Source organism: Equus quagga, unplaced genomic scaffold (genome assembly GCF_021613505.1).
Source record: "Equus quagga isolate Etosha38 unplaced genomic scaffold, UCLA_HA_Equagga_1.0 153_RagTag, whole genome shotgun sequence".
NCBI lineage: Eukaryota > Metazoa > Chordata > Mammalia > Perissodactyla > Equidae > Equus > Equus quagga.
In genome coordinates, this window is record NW_025796915.1 from 2,188,307 (window position 1) to 2,204,915 (window position 16,609).

The 16,609-nt window shown below is 57.4% G+C and overlaps 2 protein-coding genes across 8 annotated transcripts; one reads left to right on the plus strand and one right to left on the minus strand.

The window, feature by feature from the left end:
• The first annotated feature begins 541 nt into the window (after positions 1–541).
• Positions 542–7,609, plus strand: LOC124233125 (serine/threonine-protein kinase ULK3). Of its 6 annotated transcripts, none has more exons than XM_046650252.1 (16): positions 542–760; positions 1,445–1,585; positions 1,711–1,783; positions 2,338–2,442; positions 3,207–3,350; positions 3,557–3,639; positions 4,190–4,345; positions 4,525–4,630; positions 4,859–4,899; positions 5,131–5,233; positions 5,368–5,432; positions 5,519–5,597; positions 5,676–5,716; positions 6,076–6,123; positions 6,354–6,420; positions 6,541–7,609. In XM_046650252.1, the coding sequence occupies exons 1-16, from the start codon at positions 659–661 to the stop codon at positions 6,555–6,557; spliced, it is 1,371 nt and encodes a 456-aa protein (XP_046506208.1). In that variant the 5' UTR covers positions 542–658; the 3' UTR covers positions 6,558–7,609. The 6 variants fall into 6 exon arrangements, with proteins under 6 accessions (XP_046506208.1, XP_046506207.1, XP_046506206.1 ...); XM_046650251.1 differs by having other exon boundaries at positions 543–760; positions 1,668–1,788; positions 2,338–2,444; positions 3,574–3,639; XM_046650250.1 differs by having other exon boundaries at positions 543–760; positions 1,448–1,585; positions 1,668–1,788.
• Positions 7,610–12,330: 4,721 nt separating this feature from the next.
• On the minus strand, positions 12,331–16,576 carry LOC124233110 (complexin-3). 2 transcript variants are annotated; one of them, XM_046650224.1, is made up of 4 exons: positions 16,413–16,569; positions 15,415–15,519; positions 15,111–15,198; positions 12,331–13,432 (listed from the first exon to the last, which is right to left on the minus strand). In XM_046650224.1, the coding sequence occupies exons 1-4, from the start codon at positions 16,565–16,567 to the stop codon at positions 13,208–13,210; spliced, it is 573 nt and encodes a 190-aa protein (XP_046506180.1). In that variant the 5' UTR covers positions 16,568–16,569; the 3' UTR covers positions 12,331–13,207. The 2 variants fall into 2 exon arrangements, with proteins under 2 accessions (XP_046506180.1, XP_046506181.1); XM_046650225.1 differs by lacking the exon at positions 15,415–15,519 and having other exon boundaries at positions 16,413–16,576.
• Positions 16,577–16,609: the final 33 nt, after the last annotated feature.

Genomic DNA, 16,609 nt, shown 5'->3' on the forward strand with positions numbered 1-16,609 from the left:
CTGAGGTGCTCCAGCAGTGGGTGAGGGGACAGTCAAGATGCTGCACGTGGCCACCCTGCGCCATGGCTGGTCTGTGACAGGCCAAGCCCCTCATCCTTGGGGATGAGCCCGTTCCTGAGAAGTCTGCTTGGCCTCTTCCATGGGACTTTCTTGTCCCACTACTTTCACTTTCAGAGCTGCTGGTCTTGGGGGGAGGGCACCTCTTTGAGTCTCCCCCTCCCCGTGCCCCCCGCCCTCCACCACACGCACCTGCTTGGCCGGGCTCCTCTCTTCCTGCTCTCACGTGGGCGATCTCTGGAGTGCTAACCCAGCCTGGACGGGATTCCCTGGGTGATCTCATCCGCTGGCCTCTGCTCACTTCCGTTCGGCCCGAAGGGGCCTCAGGATCCGCAAATGGATCTTGCGGGGACTGGCGGAACATGTGATTTCCAGTGGGGGTGGAGGCCGTGAATGCGCACAGGAGCAGCACCTGGGGCACCTGGAGGGGCGGGGCGCGGGGCGGGGCGCGGGGCGGTGGGGAGCCGGCGCCCGGCTCTGCGCTGCACTTCCGGCGGGCGGCGCTGGGGGCAGCGTGGGGTCCGGCCGGGCGGCAGCTCGCCCTCCGGAACCCGGCGCCGGGAACCAGGAAGCGCCTGGCGTCGGGCGCGGGGCGGCGGGCATGGCGGGGCCCGGCTGGGGTCCCCCGCGACTGGACGGCTTCATCCTCACCGAGCGCCTGGGCAGTGGCACGTATGCCACGGTGTACAAGGCCTACGCCAAGGTGGGTGCAGGCCAGGGCGCCCCGGGGCTCCTGTGCGCGGCAGGAATCCGGGGCACGAGAACTTCCAAGGGCCCGGCCGCCATGCCTGCCAGACCCTGAGCAAGTCCAGGTGGGGGCCGGGCTGGGAAACGAGGAGAGGCTGGAGTCTGCGGCCTGCCACGTCCCAATCTGACCTTCGGTGGAGGAGGCCGGAGCTGACTCCACCCGTTGGTCTTAAAAACAAACACACACACACACACACACCCCTGTTTTGTCTAGAGAGACGGATGGAGACCTCGATGGAGCCTTGGTGTCAGTAGCTGAAGAATAGGCTCAAAACAGGGAGGATAGCTGGTGGCCTGGAAGGGTGTGGGACAGGGTTCTAGAAGGCTGGACCCAATTAGGAAGCAGACTGGGCAGTTCTAGAGTACTGAATGACATGCCTTAGCGGAGGCAGTCTAGAATACAAAGACATAGATTTTTGAGCAGAGGATTGGAGAACGAACGGCAGGCAGAGTTGGAAAGCTAGGATTTCAGAATCTGGTGCTTCATTGGCCTGAGAAGGGGAAGCTGGGAAGCCTGGATGCTGGAGAGAGTGGGTAGGCCCAGTGAGAGGGAGAGGGGCAGAGGGAACCAGAGCCCTTCTGGCCAGGCATGGGCCCTAGCCCTCTCAAGGCAGAACCTACAAATATCCTATCCACCTAGAAGGACACTCGTGAGGTGGTAGCCATCAAGTGCGTGGCCAAGAAGAGTCTGAACAAGGCATCTGTGGAAAACCTCCTGACAGAGATTGAGATCCTCAAGGGCATTCAACACCCCCACATCGTACAGCTGAAAGACTTCCAGGTGCGGGCCTGGGGTGGGGCCACTCCCAAAGGGGGCTGGATAAGGGACACTCTTCAAGCTGCCTCTCTGCCTCTAACCACAGTGGGACAGTGACAACATCTACCTCATCATGGAATTCTGCGCAGGGGGTGACCTGTCTCGCTTCATTCACACCCGCAGGATTCTGCCTGAGAAGGTGGCTCGTGTCTTCATGCAGCAGTTGGGTAAAAGCCTCTGACCCCAGCCTGACACCCCTTCCCGTGATCTCTGCCCTCCCATCCCACCCCTGCATCAGGCTTAGAGCCCAGGCACTCTTAGCAATTGCCTACTGTTCTAGCTTGCTTTAGGGCTTCATCTTTCCCATGTGCCCATCTCTGGCCTAAGGATGCTGTGAGGGAGACAGAGGGAGGAGCCCCATCTGCACGTGGCACATAATATAAGGACCTCATAGAACATTCCAGGGCCCAGTGGGTGGGACCCAAGTGCTTTACCAAGGAAAAGGGCAAGAGCCTAAAGAGCTGGGGCATCCAGGGAGGCTTCTGGGAAGAGGGGATCCTTGTGAAGGGGCTCAAGGGAAGGGAAGGAGGTCACTTAGGGTGGGGGTAGGGCAAATTCTTAGAAGTGGCAGGAAGCTGGTCTTGAATGTAAAGTATTCAGGAAACCAGCCAGGCCAGAACTAAGGTTGTGCAGGCAGACATAAGCCTGGGGAGGCGAGAGGCAGGTGAGAGATGGGCTCCTCTGACCTGTTTCTGTTCATGGGTCCTATTCCTTAGCTAGTGCCCTGCAGTTCCTGCACCAACAGAACATCTCTCACCTGGATCTGAAGCCACAGAACATTCTCCTGAGCTCCTTGGAGAAGCCCCACCTTAAACTGGCAGGTGTGAGTCTGGAACGCAGAAATGAGGTTTGGAGGGTGGGTGTGCAGGGTCTGCCTCTGCCTGGGCTTACTCAGCAGCCCCGGTTCTCATGGAACCCTCTGTTGAGTCATCAGATGGCAACAGGCTGGGAGATCCAGGGATGGTCCCCATCACCAAAAGGTAGGACCTTTTTCAGGCTACCCACACTCGACTCCAGCATTGTAATAGATGGGGTCATGCTTGGCCTAGGGTCAGAGTCAAGACTCAGTGTGTGACCAGTCTCAGGGCTCAGTGTGTGACCAGGGTCAGAACTTGGTCTGTCCCCAGGATTGGGGCTCAAATAATGACCCATCTATGGCAGTGTTGGAGGGTGTGAGGTGGGGGAGGAGGTGGTTATGGCCCCTGATAAGATTTGGTCAATTGACTTGAGGCTGGAGGCCAGAGGGCATGGTATGACCTGAACTTGGTGGAGCAGTGAGGGAGGGTCTGGCCCCTGGTGACCCCTCATCCTCATAGCTGGTGTGATCAGGGTCGACTTCCTAGGAAAAAAGGTTCCTTAAGGGACTGTGGAGGAGAGGTAAGATTTATGCTCCCAAAGGAAGAGGTAAAAGGATGTTACAGGCTAATCATGAGAGAAACAGCATGAACACAGTAGGGAAGTAGCATTAATCCTGGTGAGTCTGGAGGGCATGGAGGAGCCCTGCGCTAGAGCCCAGGGTGAAGCTTTAAGGCCAGGAGCAGAAGCAGCTGGAATTTGAGCCCTGCTTCCGGCCTCTTGCTTGCAGACTTCGGCTTTGCACAGCACATGTCCCCCTGGGATGAGAAGCATGTGCTCCGTGGCTCCCCCCTCTACATGGCCCCTGAGATGGTGTGTCAGCGGCAGTACGACGCCCGTGTGGACCTCTGGTCTGTGGGGGTCATCCTATATGGTGAGAGCTCTGTCCCCTGGCCCTAGCCCGAGGTTTGCATGGTGTGTCCTCAGGCCTGTGCCCTCTGGGCCACTCCTGAAGGGTTCTAATGAGAATGCTGGCCCAGGACCACTGCTCTGAGGGATGTTAGGCTGCCTCTCCAGGAGTGGGCCAGGCCAGGCTCGACCCTGTCCCCTCCCAGCCTGCCCTCTGCCTCCCTTCCACAGAAGCCCTCTTCGGGCAGCCCCCCTTTGCCTCCAGGTCGTTCTCGGAGCTGGAAGAGAAGATCCGGAGCAACCGGGTTATTGAGGTGGGTCTTGCAGAGCCTTGGCACCTGCAGGGTTGGGGGACAGAGGGATTCAAGGCCCTGAGGTTGGAGACCTCACTTCCACCAGAATGGTGTGGAGTGCGGGCTCCAGGCCACCTTTGTGGTGCTGGGGGCATGCTCTAGACTGGTCAGGGCTACATTCAGTTCCAGGGACCCAGATTAGTCCATTACAGGGAGCAAAGGGCCTGTCCCCCAGATTGTTGCAGACGCCCCTGGGGAGAAGGCCAACACAGAGCCAGACCCAGCTTTCCCAGGAGGATAATCCCGGGAGGGGCAAGCACCTGGAAACAGGGTTCTAGGACAGCTGAGTGTTCCACTGAGGGCATGGGCAGGAGCCAGGGGGAGGAGGCTTGCCTTTCCCCTGCTCCATTACCCTGGCCTGTCACTGTTCCTCCTGGGTCTCAGATTCTCCACCTGTCAAACATGTACCTCAGAGGCATCCCAGGACAGGGTGGGCCTGACGGGGCCCTGGGCTGGGGGCTGAGGTGCTGGAGCCCAGTGTGATCTGTCCCCCACCCACCTCTCCCTACAGCTCCCCCTGCGGCCTCCGCTCTCCCCAGACTGCCGGGACCTGTTGCAGAGGCTCCTAGAACGGGACCCCAGCCGTCGCATCTCCTTCCAGGACTTCTTCGCCCACCCCTGGGTGGACCTGGAACACATGCCCAGTGGGGAGAGCCTGGCACAAGCAGTGAGCAGGCCCATGGGGATGGGGTGGGGTGAGGATGGGTTGTGGGTCTCATCTACCCCTTTCAGTGGTGAACAGGTGACTTGCCCAACAGGAGGCAGAGGGTGAGCTCAGGAGACCTCTCTTCCTGCCTCATGGTGAGCATGGGAGTGGGCATGACTCCTGATCTGCCCGTCCCCCAGACCGCCCTGGTGGTGCAGGCTGTGAAGAAGGACCAGGAGGGGGATGCTGCAGCTGCCTTGTCTCTCTACTGTAAGGCTCTGGACTTCTTCGTGCCTGCACTGCACTGTGAGTGTCTGGAGCCCCTGGTTGTGGCAGTGGCGGTGGCGGGGGGGGAGGGGGCGTCAGCCATAGCTGCAGCGGATGGATTCCAGAAGCAGCTGCCCATCCAGAATTTTGTGGGAGACAAGGCAGAAGGTAAATCTTGGACTGGTGCTTTTGGGGATTCCAGAGGGTTTGGTGTGGGCAGAGGTCCTCTCGCTCCACATTCCTCACATAAACCCTCACTTTGTGCAGACGAAGTGGATGCCCAGCGGAAGGAGGCAATTAAGGCAAAGGTGGGTGAGTGAGAGTCCACTTGAGGAAAGGGCGAGGGATCCTGGGCCCCCTGTGGACTGGCTCTCTTAGAACTGGAACTTCTCCTGGGAAGAGGCCAGGCCGGCCTCGGTTGGCCACTGACATTACAGGTTGGGGCAGTCACTGAAGACCCAGGGGAAGAACTTGGAGGAGGGTGCTGGCGAGGGAGGCAGGGTAGGACAGCCCCTCCTCAGCCCCCTGTCCTCCTGCAGGTGGGGCAGTACGTGTCCCGGGCTGAGGAGCTCAAGGCCATCGTCTCCTCCTCCAATCGGGCCCTGCTGAGGCAAGGGGCCTCTGCCCGAGACCTGCTCAGAGGTAGGCCTAGTTCCTGGCTGACCACCAGCCCCCAGCGACTTCCCTCCAGCCTGAAGGGGAGGCAGGTTGGGGCAGGGTCCCTGAGACGAAAAAACAGGCTGCTCCCCTCATCCTGAGCTTTTGCCCCTCCTCAGAGATGGCCCGGGACAAGCCGCGCCTCCTTGCTGCTCTAGAAGTGGCTTCAGCTGCCATGGCCAAGGTTTGTACCCAACGGGAGGGATCCAGGTGGGGCAGGGGGCAATCCAGGTCATGACCCTAAGTGACCTTGTGTCCCTGTGGCTGCAGGAGGAGGAAGCTGGTGGGGAGCAGGACGCCCTGGCCCTATACCAGCATGGCCTGGAGGAGCTGCTGCTGCTGCTGGCAGGTGAGGCCCCGCCCACATCACCACAGCCTCGAGCCCCGCTGCCCTGCCTTCACCACTGCGCCCTCCCTCTCTTTGCAGCGGAGCCCCCAGGCCGGAGGCGGGAGCTGCTTCACACTGAGGTGCCCACTAGGGTTGGGAGGGTTGGGAGGCTTCCTCCTTCCCCTTTTACCCTGCTCTCATCTGGGGAACCTTCTCGGGTTCCCTTGGGGTGTTCCATGTCTAGGAGTCAGACCTCCCAGACTTGATAAGTCAGTGGTCCCGTGCACTCTGTCGGGGCTCGGGTGCTCAGGTCAGGGCAGTGGGCAGGCAGGATCTGGGAAGCTGGCCACAGAAAGGCAGCTGGGCTGTTGCAGTTGGGGAGCTTCCTGGAAGAGTGCAGATGAAGGACTTGGGGTTCTGGAGAGCATCAGGGGTGAGAGGGAACTCCGACTGAAGGCCCTCTGCCCCCCACACCCATGGGCATGTCTTCCCTTGGCAGGTTCAGAACCTCATGGCTCGAGCTGAATACTTGAAGGAGCAGGTCAAGGTGGGCACGTGGGGGGCCATGTTGGGATGAAGCTGTATGGGTTCTGCTTCCCTCTGCCTGTGGCTTTCTGTCGCCCGCTCTGCTGTGTGTGTCTGCCTCCAGTCTCCTGACGGCCTCTCCATCGCTGTCTCTGTCCTTCGCGTACTCGGGTGCTCAGCGGCCGTTCCTTTTGGCTCCTGTCCGTGTCTCTGGCTGCCTCTCACCCACTGTGCTGCCTTTATGTTCCACAGATGAGGGAGTCTCGCTGGGAAGCCGAGACCCTGGACAAAGAGGGGCTGTTAGAGTCTGTTCGCGGCTGTGAGTCTTGCCCTGGGGTCTGATGCTCCACCCAGGGAGGGGTGAAGGCTGGGGTGGCCCTGGATTCTGCCTCTCTTGCCAGAGACCTGAGACTGACCCTCCCCGCTTACCCCTCCACAGCTTGCACCCTGCAGTGACCTCAGAAGGATGACTGGACAGACCACGAGCCCCCTGGAGTTGGGGACACAGTCACCCAGGCTGACGCCCAGAATTCCGTGGCCCTCTGCAACACTGCAGAGCAGCCTTCCTAGATGGGCAGCTCTGAGTCCCCCACATCCCAGGGTCCCCAGCACCCCTCGCGGGTCAGATGGCCCATGGTGTGTGCTGGGGGCGCTGGGCCTTGGCCCTGGGGGAGGGGAGCAGGGCTCTGTGAGAAGAGTGTTTCTTTCATGTGACTTGTGTTACTTGGTGGTGGCTGGGCCCTGAGCCTGTCGATTTGGGGGCATCAAGCCTTCTGTTTTTGATCTGAGAAAAAGGCAAGGGGCTCTCACCCCCTCCCTGCCAGCTGGCAGCTGCACCCCTGTCCTTTCTGGGAGCCCTTATTGCCTCCCTCCTTGCACTGGAATGGGGCACTTCAAGACCCCTCAGGGACCACCCACCCCACAGTATGTACTCAGCCCTGTAGAACTCACTGGTCTTCTGGGAGCTGAGCCCTGTCCACCCTCTCTGTATTCTAAGATAATCCTTCAAGCATGAAAATAATCTTCTTTTTAGGGGTAGGACAAATCTGAGAAACCCATGCTTTGTTCCTGCCCTGGCCCAGGGGGCGCAAGGGCAGGGTCCTCAGTCCTCATCCCTCCCACCTCCATCCTCTTTGGGGAACACCCTACTTGCCACAGAGCTGATTCTGGCCTGGGAGGAGGCATGGGGGTGGCCTGACCATCAGACTGTGGCCCGGCAAGGCCCTTCCCCTCTCCGCCTGGAGCTCCACGTCTCCAGTGGGGCTGTGAATACCTCCTCAGTCCCCTGTAGGGACTCTGAGGAGGAGAGGGTGACTTTAATCTGAAGAAGAATGTACACACCTGGAGTTACTTAGGGGTTTCTTTTAAAAAATCACAGAGGGTGTGTGTGTGAGATTTCTCTCTGCCCTTAAAAACCTCCTTGGGGCAAGAGTTGTCTTTCTGCCCAGCAGGTGGCTGGGCTTGGAGAATGTAATTCATTGTTTCTCTATTAAATTATTTTCTGACGGTGTGCTTCTCTTCCTGCCCTGGGGGAAAAAGGAGAGGGGGCCCCTGTGCAGAGGCTGAGACTGGAGGGGCCCCAGGGAAAGCTGGGTGACTTGGGGAAGCGCTGGAGAGGCCACGGGGTGGGGGGTGGAGGCAGTAACAGCCACATCTGCCTCCTGCCCGCAGCTCCTGGGGGCTCAAGGAGAGTCAGGCTGACCAGCCACCATTCCTGTCTACCACCCAGGGGACCAGTGGGGAGCCGGCAAGCATAGGCCTGGGAGCGCGCGCAAGGCCCTTCCTCTGCACCTGGAGAAGGGTAGACTTCTGTGAACGCTCCCCATGCTCTGCGCACCACATACTCCCTTGACCTGGACAGAGGCCCCTGGCCTCCTGGGCTGCTGAGTGAGCAGTAACTGGACTGGGAAAAAGGGCATCCTTTAGGGTGTCTTGTGCTCATACCCCACCCCCCAGGACCCCCAAACTGGGGTCGTTTCCAGCAGGCCCTTCTCCCCACCCAGCCACCCTCCTACCCAGCTCTCAGTCAGAACAGCACTCAAGAGAATCTTTGGGGACTTAAGGGAGGGGCAGTCCATCGCCAAGGCAGCAGTTCCTTCCTCGGCTTAGCAGAGCCCACCCAGATGCTCAGCCTTCCATGCCAAGATTAAAGGGCTTCTGTACAGAGAGGGAAATACGCTAGGAGAGACCTCATTTCCCCGAAGCCTGGTCGTTGGGGGGCAGTGTAGAGCAGTGGTCCAGAAGGCGGGAGGCGCAGCTAAAATCCTGGCTCTGCCACTTGGCCCAGAACCTCGAGACCCATTGATTAGCCAGTTTCTCAGTAAAACAAGGATGAAGATAAAAATGCCCCATGGGAATTTGTAAGGATTAAATGAGTTACTGTACATGAGGCAGGCACATAAGAATTCAATAAAATGTTATTTTCAGATCTAGGGAGAGAAATGTACTTCAGATTATCTCTGAGAATGGGCTAGATGAAAAAGCCTCAATAAGTAAAATGAGGGAAAGGAAGGAGAGGAATGAATGGAGCTGGTGGGTGACAAATGGAGAAGACTGGGTGGGAGAGCGGGAATGAGGAGGGACTGGGTGAATGACTGATGGACTAGGAGGATGACAGGTTGGAGGATTGGCCCACAGACCTCAGTTTTTTTTTGTGATATCTGCACTGGCTGGCTGAGAACAGGCACCTGAAATTCCTATACACGTGGGTGCAGGGAGGAGTGGGCCCCCTAGGGGGACTGGGTACAGGAAAGGGCTGGGAAGTTGAGGCCAGCGGAGAGGACCTGGGAAAGGAGTCTCCCTGGGCAAAACATTTAGATGGCCTCCAGGCTGGTCCTGAGTCCAGGCCACCTGCCAAGGAGGGAGGCAGCCCAGCCAGAGGGTGTGGGGCTAGTGTTCTCTCTCTCTCTCTTCCAATGGCAGAGGCCTTGGGAAATATGCTAATCTGCTTTTTAAACAATAAATTTTTCCTCCTTGGGGCGAAAGTCTCACCTTTTACACTTTGCAAATGCCCAAGCAGGGCAGACAATCCCCAGCAATGTCTGGGTGCTTCACTCGCCCTGTCCTCCCACCTCCACTCAGTCCCCAAGCCCAGAGCCAGCACTGGGCCAAGCTGGGGGAACACCTGAGCCCAGGCCCCTCTGTCCCAAGGGGCCAGCCCTGGGAGAAGCAGATGGGCTTCTGGAGCAGAATGAGGGACCCAGGTGTCCCTGTGCACAGTCTACCCCTTCTTTTGCTAATTGGAGAAGTGGGGAAGGACATAGAGCCTTGGTTCCTGTAGGATGTCATCTAGAAGGTCTCTTGGTCCCCAGAAGCCAGCTGCCATCCCAGCCCTCCCTGAGAGGGGGACGGGGAGGGCCCAACCCTGAGGCTGGGGCATGAGAGAAGGGGGCATGTCAAGGACCACTTTCCCCAGAATAACTCACATCCACACCTGTATACTCAAAATCCCACAGACACACAAACACACAGACACAGACACTAACAGGCCACAGGCAGCAGACACGTACAAAAATACTGAAAGCCACATACAAGCTCACAGCCCCACGCAGATCCCACACAGACTTAACCTCATGGTTATACACACACATCCCCAGGCACGGGTCCTGCTGAATAAGGGTGAGGCAGCCTCAATGCTGCTGCTCCCCTGACCCAGCCGGCCTGGCTCCCTTGCTGTCCCCAAGCCTCGGTGATTCTGGGAACAGCTATGCCTGGCAGGCATGGGGTTAGAGGCAGGACAGCAGGCTGGCTCTATGGCTCCTTCCCACTCTCCTCACAGGGGCTTCCCACTCCTAACCCAGCCTCAGGCTTCAGCTGGGTCAATAGGCACTGCCAGCAGCTCAATCTCAGCAAATGAACATTCCCCCAGAAGTCCCCAGCGCCTGCTTGCCGGTCCTGGCAGGGGAGAGGGGGGTCGGCTGCAGTATCTGAGGAGGGACCATCTGGCCATTGGGGAAAGGGGAGATCCTCTGAACTCCAAACCCCTCACTGTCCCCAGGTCCTCCCAAGGACCAACTGGCCTCCGGAAAGTCACTTGTTCTCTCTGCACCCTAGTCCCTCTGGGAACTAGGCCTCAGCTGTCTGGATGGGTGGAAGGCAGGAGAAGGGACTGGAACCAGGCAGAGGCCAGGGCTTGCTACCAATCTCCCTGAATTCCCCTGTATTGCAGGGGTGAGGAGGAGCAGGCCAGCTGTCTTTGCCATTTCTCTCTTCCTGAAATGGGGGGTGGTGGTGGAGGGGCTATCCCCTCACCTTTCAATATTTCCTGTATCCTTAGACAGCCGCCAAGGGTGAGAAAGAAGAAAGAAGGGGGAAGGAAGAACAGGAGGGAGGGAGAAGGCCTGGAGAGGCAAATTCCTCACTCTAAACTGTGGTGCCCTGTGGTGGGACTTTAATCACCATGAAAATGGAAGTTTTGGTGGCAAGTGGCTTTCCCTATGGCCCTCACATCACATCAGGTGGGTGGACCGACAGGGAGCAAGTGATTGTCTAAATAAGCGGGAGTAGAAAGAGGATGGGAAGAGAGCAGTGAGCTAGTGGTGGACATGCACAGGCCCTGAGGGCTCGGGGCTGGGGGCAGGCACAGAGGAGGCTCCAGCTTGGCCAGGTTGGCCCCTAGCTGAGGGCCTGGTGGAGGACAGGTATGAACTAGGAATGAGGCTGAGGGCTGGGGGACACAGATGAGAAGGATGTGGACTGACAGAGAAGCCCGGAGAGCAGGGAAAGGAAGGGGGGAGGCAGGGCGAGGCCAGCAGAGCCTGGGGACCCCTCAGCCTACCCTCCTGGCCGTCTCTGCCTGAGCCTAGGTGCTGTTCCTTCTGTCTACACCTCCCCTCCTCGATTCCAGGGATGTGCAGACAAGTCAGGGCTTCTTGGTGTTCCCAGGCTGTGAGGAGGGAACCAGTGTGGGGGTTCAGTCCCCTCCCACTCCCTGACCCCAGGCCCCAACCAGCCCGTTTTGTGAGGGGTCAGTGAATGCTAACCCCTAGCTTCCCAACAGCCCGCCTCCCTGCCTCTTTCACTCTGGGTCCTGCAAACCACTGAGGGGAAAGGGGCCTGTCCAATCCCATTAGGCAGAAGGCCCCTGGAGGGTGGAGTGCTGACGTGGGCCTTGCTGCTGATGCTGCTGAGGAAGCCCATGGCCCCCCCTACCCAGCCTGGGGCCCCCATATGGGTCTTCTCCAGCTCCAGGAAGGTCAGGAGGGGTTTTTGTCCAGCGATCACCCAGGGGGGCAGCCTAGGAGCAGCTCAGAGGCCTGGGCACCTTCCCCGGGGATGCTCAGGAGACAAGGCCCAGCTCGACAGCCTGAGCAGCACTGCCCCCATCCTGGGTCTGCGTCCCTCCCTGCCCTCACCCTCCTAATTCCTTGTCCTCACTTTTTCCTCTCTCCTCCTCCTGTCCCTTTCCACATTATCTACTGCACACGTTGTACGTTCCTTGTCCTTATTTTACAAAGGAGGCCTAGTGGAAACTCTGCCCCTTGAAACCAGACCCTCACATGGCAGTTTTGCCTGTACATCTTAGCTAGCTTCCCCGAGGCTAGTGCCAAGGGGGTTCAGGCTCTGCCTGTAGCACCTTGTTCCTGCTCAGGCCCCTGCTTGTGGAGCCTCCTGGTTGGTTTCCTGGACCCCTTACAGGTGAGCAGGGTGAGATTTGGGCTCTCCATTTTTTTAAGAATGAGTTACCATTTATTGATATGGTCTATTATGTGCCAAGGGATTTACAAATGGTCACCCTTTGAAACATGTAGTATTATTATTTTGGGTAAAGGGGATCTTCATTTTATAGGGGGGTAACAGGCTGAGAGAGGGAAAAGAACCTGCTCAAAGTCACATAGCAGTGCCAGGGCTGGAACGCAGTTGTCTTGTCTCCTGTAACACCTTCCATCTCACAGGTGCCAGAGACAGTTGTGGTTGAGCCGTGACCCTTCCTGTGGTCTCAGGTAATGGCCCAGAGGCCCACCTTCCCCAGGTGCATCCCCATCCAGCTGGCTGCCACATTTTCCTCAAAGCCCAGATCTATTTTGTCTGGCCCCAGGCTGGACCTTGCCTCACTTAGGGCCCTGAGAGGGTAGAGTTTGACATCTTACAAGGGCTGGCGCTCCTATGAAGCTGTGGGTGAGGAGGTAAGGGACACCCCTCCAAAGGTAAGGGAACCCCAAGACTCCTGGAGGTCAGTAAGAAGTAGGAGGATAGGCATGCCATTTGGAATTTTTATTTTTCACTGAGCCAAGAGAGGAGATCCAGCTATGGAATCCAGAGAGTTCTACAGGGACAGAACACAAATTGCCTGGGCCTGGGCCCAGAGGAGGCCTGGAGCTTCCCGGGCTAATGTTCAGTGCCAGCTTCATCCTTGGTACTCAGGCCTTCCCACAGCATCGCTCAGCTCCAGGAGCCAGAGCCCACAGTACAATGGCAGCTGCTTGAGGCTATGGCTGCAGCTGCTGCCCTGCTGAAGGAAGGGTGTAGGATTGGCTCTGAGGGCCAGGGAGGCCAAGCTAGAAAGTGTTAGAAATCACCCAGTCCACCCCTATTTTACAGATGATGAAATGAGGCCCAGAAAGAGCAGTGGCGTTCAAAGAGAACACATGTGGAGACTCGAACTCAGGCCTCCTGCTTGCTGAGGGCATCTGTCCAAAGCCTCCTCCCAGCATCTCTGAGGGCTGGTGTCTGGAGGCGTGAGGCACACAGGGCAGCTGGCCTGGGTGTGTGTGTCTTTGTGTGCCAGGATGCATCTGTGGTGTATGCCTCTGCACATCCCAGGGTTCCCATGTCCCTCTGTGTGTCTCTCTGTGGGTGCTCCTGTGTGCAAGAACTTGGGGCTATGGCCAGAGAGCACGGGCCTATTCCTGCAATCTTGGGAGGCCTCCCCAGGCTGAGTCGGGGTCCTGAGGGTAGGGTGAGAAATGAGGACTTCGCTCCCAGTGGAGAGGGAGAGACTAGGAAAGTAGGCTTGGGCCATGGATGAGAAGGATCCTAGGGCTAGTGTGGAGCAGGGAAAACAAAGCCAAGATGGGGTATAGGTCCCTGGAAGTTGAGACATGCTCTTAGCCCTCATGTGGGCCCAGCCCTCTGATCACCCCAGTGGGCAACTCCAGGGAAAGTCGTCACATGATGTGGCACTTCTCAGCTGATTGCTTTAGGTCCCCCAATGTGGCCTGGGCCTTGTCCTTGAGTGAGCCAAGGTCCAAGCCAGGGAGGCTGGCCAGCTGCCCGAGGACCGAGGCCCTCTCCTCCTCCTCCTCTGTGTCCTCCTCAATCATCTTGGCCAGCTCCCGGGGCAGTTCCACGTCTCCACCTGCCATCTGGATCTGGCTCTCATCTGTCTCATTCTGGAGGGAAGAGAGGAGGGGGTTGGAGGTCTGTGAGGACCCAGAGTTGAGGGGGCAGGGAGGAGGCCTAGACGGGGTTCCCATATTCCAGGATCAAGCTTCTGACACTTGGGCATGGAGACCTTGCACTTTTATACCTCCTTCCTTCACTCTGAGATACTGAAGGTAAGATACTAGCATAGAGAGCACAGAGGAAATGAAAATACCTAGGAGTCAAACTGCTCCAGTGAGCTAAGCCATATGGTGACTATCATTAACTATACGAAAGGACTCACCGATAGTAGTGATGGGTACCATTTATCAAATACCTACTATATGGCTGACATTGAGCTAAGTGCTTTTAATTCTCACAATAACTCTTGAGGCAGGTATTGTTGTTTCCATTTTACAAATAAGGAAATTGAGGCTCAGCCAATTTAAGTGAGTAACTTGCTCAAGGTCACACAACTAGGCAGTGAAGGAGCTAGATTTAAACCTGCATCACGGATTCCAATCTCTGCTCTCGTTGCATGGCACCTGCTGATTGTCACTGCACTTCTCTGTCCCTTTGGGGACCCTGGGGCTTTCCACTTTATGTCCTACTCACTTACAGCCATGTCTTCCCTCATCTACTGGACTCAGAGTTGCCTGATGGCAGGAGTTATGCCTCTCGTACCCTTTGTGCAAGCTTTGGAGGAACGACTCCATCCCTAGCTGGGTTTAACTCAGCAACTTTCCAGAAAGGTAGGCTTTCTGGACTGGTTTTCCTTTTGAGAGATTTCCAGAAGACTGGTGCCCTGTGGGGAGTCAGAAGCAGCTAGGGGCTCAGTAAACATTTGTTGAATGAATGAATGTGATGTCCATGTATCTGATCTTCCAATTCAAGTGGAAGATCAAGGTCAGGAGTGCTATAGCCCTGTACTTCCATTTCCCCTCAGTCTCACACAGTTCTGGACACTGGGAGTGGCTTATGCCTCAGTTCCCTCCTTAGCCAACACTTACATGCCCCTCTGGTGCTGCAGTGCCTAGGGGAGACAACCTCCTGGCTGCTTGGCCAACCAAGGGGTTCTTTGCTCTCTGCAGACAGACTCCATACCTTGGAAGGCAGCCAGGGATCCTGGAGCAAGCGCAGGCTCAGCATTCACAGGCTTGAGCTCTGACCCCAGCTCCATCATTCTCTGGCTGTATGACCTTAGTCAAGTCTCTTAATCTCTCTGAGCCTCGGTTTCCTTATTTGTAGATGTGGGTGATAGCTACCTGGCAGTTACTGAGAGGTTAGGTAGGGGCATGAAGATCAACAGAGGTTCCACCTTCTCTCCTCCACCCTGCTCTCCCCGAGGGTTCAGAAGCCCCAGGAGCACTCAACCCTGCGGTAAAATCTACTGCCTTCCATCTCTTCATCTGCCCCGGGCTGCCTCGGGGGTTGGGGGAGTGGGGTGTGGAGGAGAGAAGGGCCCTGGACTGGCTCCAGAAACACAAACCTATCAGTCTCTGGCGGACTGGGCTTCTCCTCAGCGCTAAGCCCTGGCCCTTGGCTGGAGCCAATTAACCATGAATGAGTGAATGAATGAACGAGTGAGAGAACGAAGGATGTAACCAAGCACTCCATGAGTCTTACAGGCTGAGAGTTGCGGTGCCCAGAGTCAGGCAAAGGAGTCCGGAGCCCGAATGTGCCTCGCAGCCCCGCTTGTAAGCTTACCTTGGGGAGCCGGTATTTGTCTCGGAAGTGGCTCCGCAGCGTGGCCCGCTCGGCCTTCCTCTGTGTGAACTGCGCGTCCCTCTCCATCCTGCGGGGGCACCGGGGGCGGAGTCATAGCGAAGGCTGAGAGAACGGGCGGGCAGGGTCTGCGAGGAAGGGGCGGGAGGGGTCTCCGCGTCCTGGAGGGCAACCGCATCTCTCCCGCCCGCGGGCCTGTGTGTTGGGAGGGTGCTCGGACCAGACCGGCCACGATCAGTCTTTGCTGTCTGGCCCCGCATCACAGCGCCCTTTGTCGTCTGCGCACCCGCCGCTGGACGGAGCTCTCCGGGCGGGGACGTCAGTATGTCTTTCTCTGCAGGCCCTGATATATGTCCCTCGCGGCCTCCGACTCGGTCTGTCTTTTCCCTCCCTGACAGATTGTGTCATGTGGAGCAAAGTATTACGGACAGACTTAGGTTCGCATCCTGGCTCCACTACCACTTTTGGTATGTCTTCGGGTAAGTCGCTTACCTTCCTCTTTTGTAAAATGCGGATAAGATTTTGCAACTCAAAAAACTGTTGGCAGGATTAAGTGAAATAATAATAGCTAACATTTAATGATTTATCACGTGCCAGGCGCTATGCTAAGCAGTTTATATGCACTAAGTAATTTAATCCTCATAAATTTATGAGGCATGTTTTATGATCACCATCCCCATTTTACAAAAGAGGAAACTGAGGCACAGAAAGGTTAAGTAACTTGCCTAAAGTCACCCAGTTAAAAAGAAGAAAAGCCTGGCTCTGGATCCCAAGCAGCCTAGCTGTGGAGTCCAGCCCTGAACTCCCCTCTGGCTGGCTCTCTGCCCCAGCACTCCTGGCATATGACAAGCCTCAGTATCTATGACTCCTCCCCTCTCAGGGACAGTCTCTGTGACTCTGAGCCCCTCTCAGCTACAGCACTTTTCTCAGAAACTCAAGCTCGGAGGAGCTCCAGTTGGAAGACACAGACGGCTGGGACCAGATCGGATTAAGGGATTACTTGTTTCGTCAGAAATGCACGTGCCTGCACCGTCCTAGGACCCTTTCGCCCCTGTCCCCATTCCCTCTGGGCTCGAATGCGAACCTGGGGCAGGGTCTTGTTTTTGAGATGGGGTGGCTCTGGGGGCAGCCTAGGAGGCACATTCCACATCTCTTACCGCGTCTGGAAAAGTAGGGGAGGAGGGCTCGGGGTCTGAGACTGCCCTAGGGGTGGGCCAGGTGACTGTTGGGTGGGGGCGGGGTGTAGGGGGAGGGTCATTGGAGCCGGGAAGGGATCCCACTCACTTTTCTTCCACCAGTTGCTTCTGATACTCCTCATACTCCTCTCGGCTCATGCCCTGCGCTTCGGCCGCCGACTTGTCCCCGTCCCCCTTGTCTTCGCCGCCCCCCAGGCTCCCGGTGAGGTTCTTCAGCTGGCCGCCCACCATGGTCTTCACCATGAACGCCATGGTCTTCTCTGGCCCGGGCACCACGCACTGGGT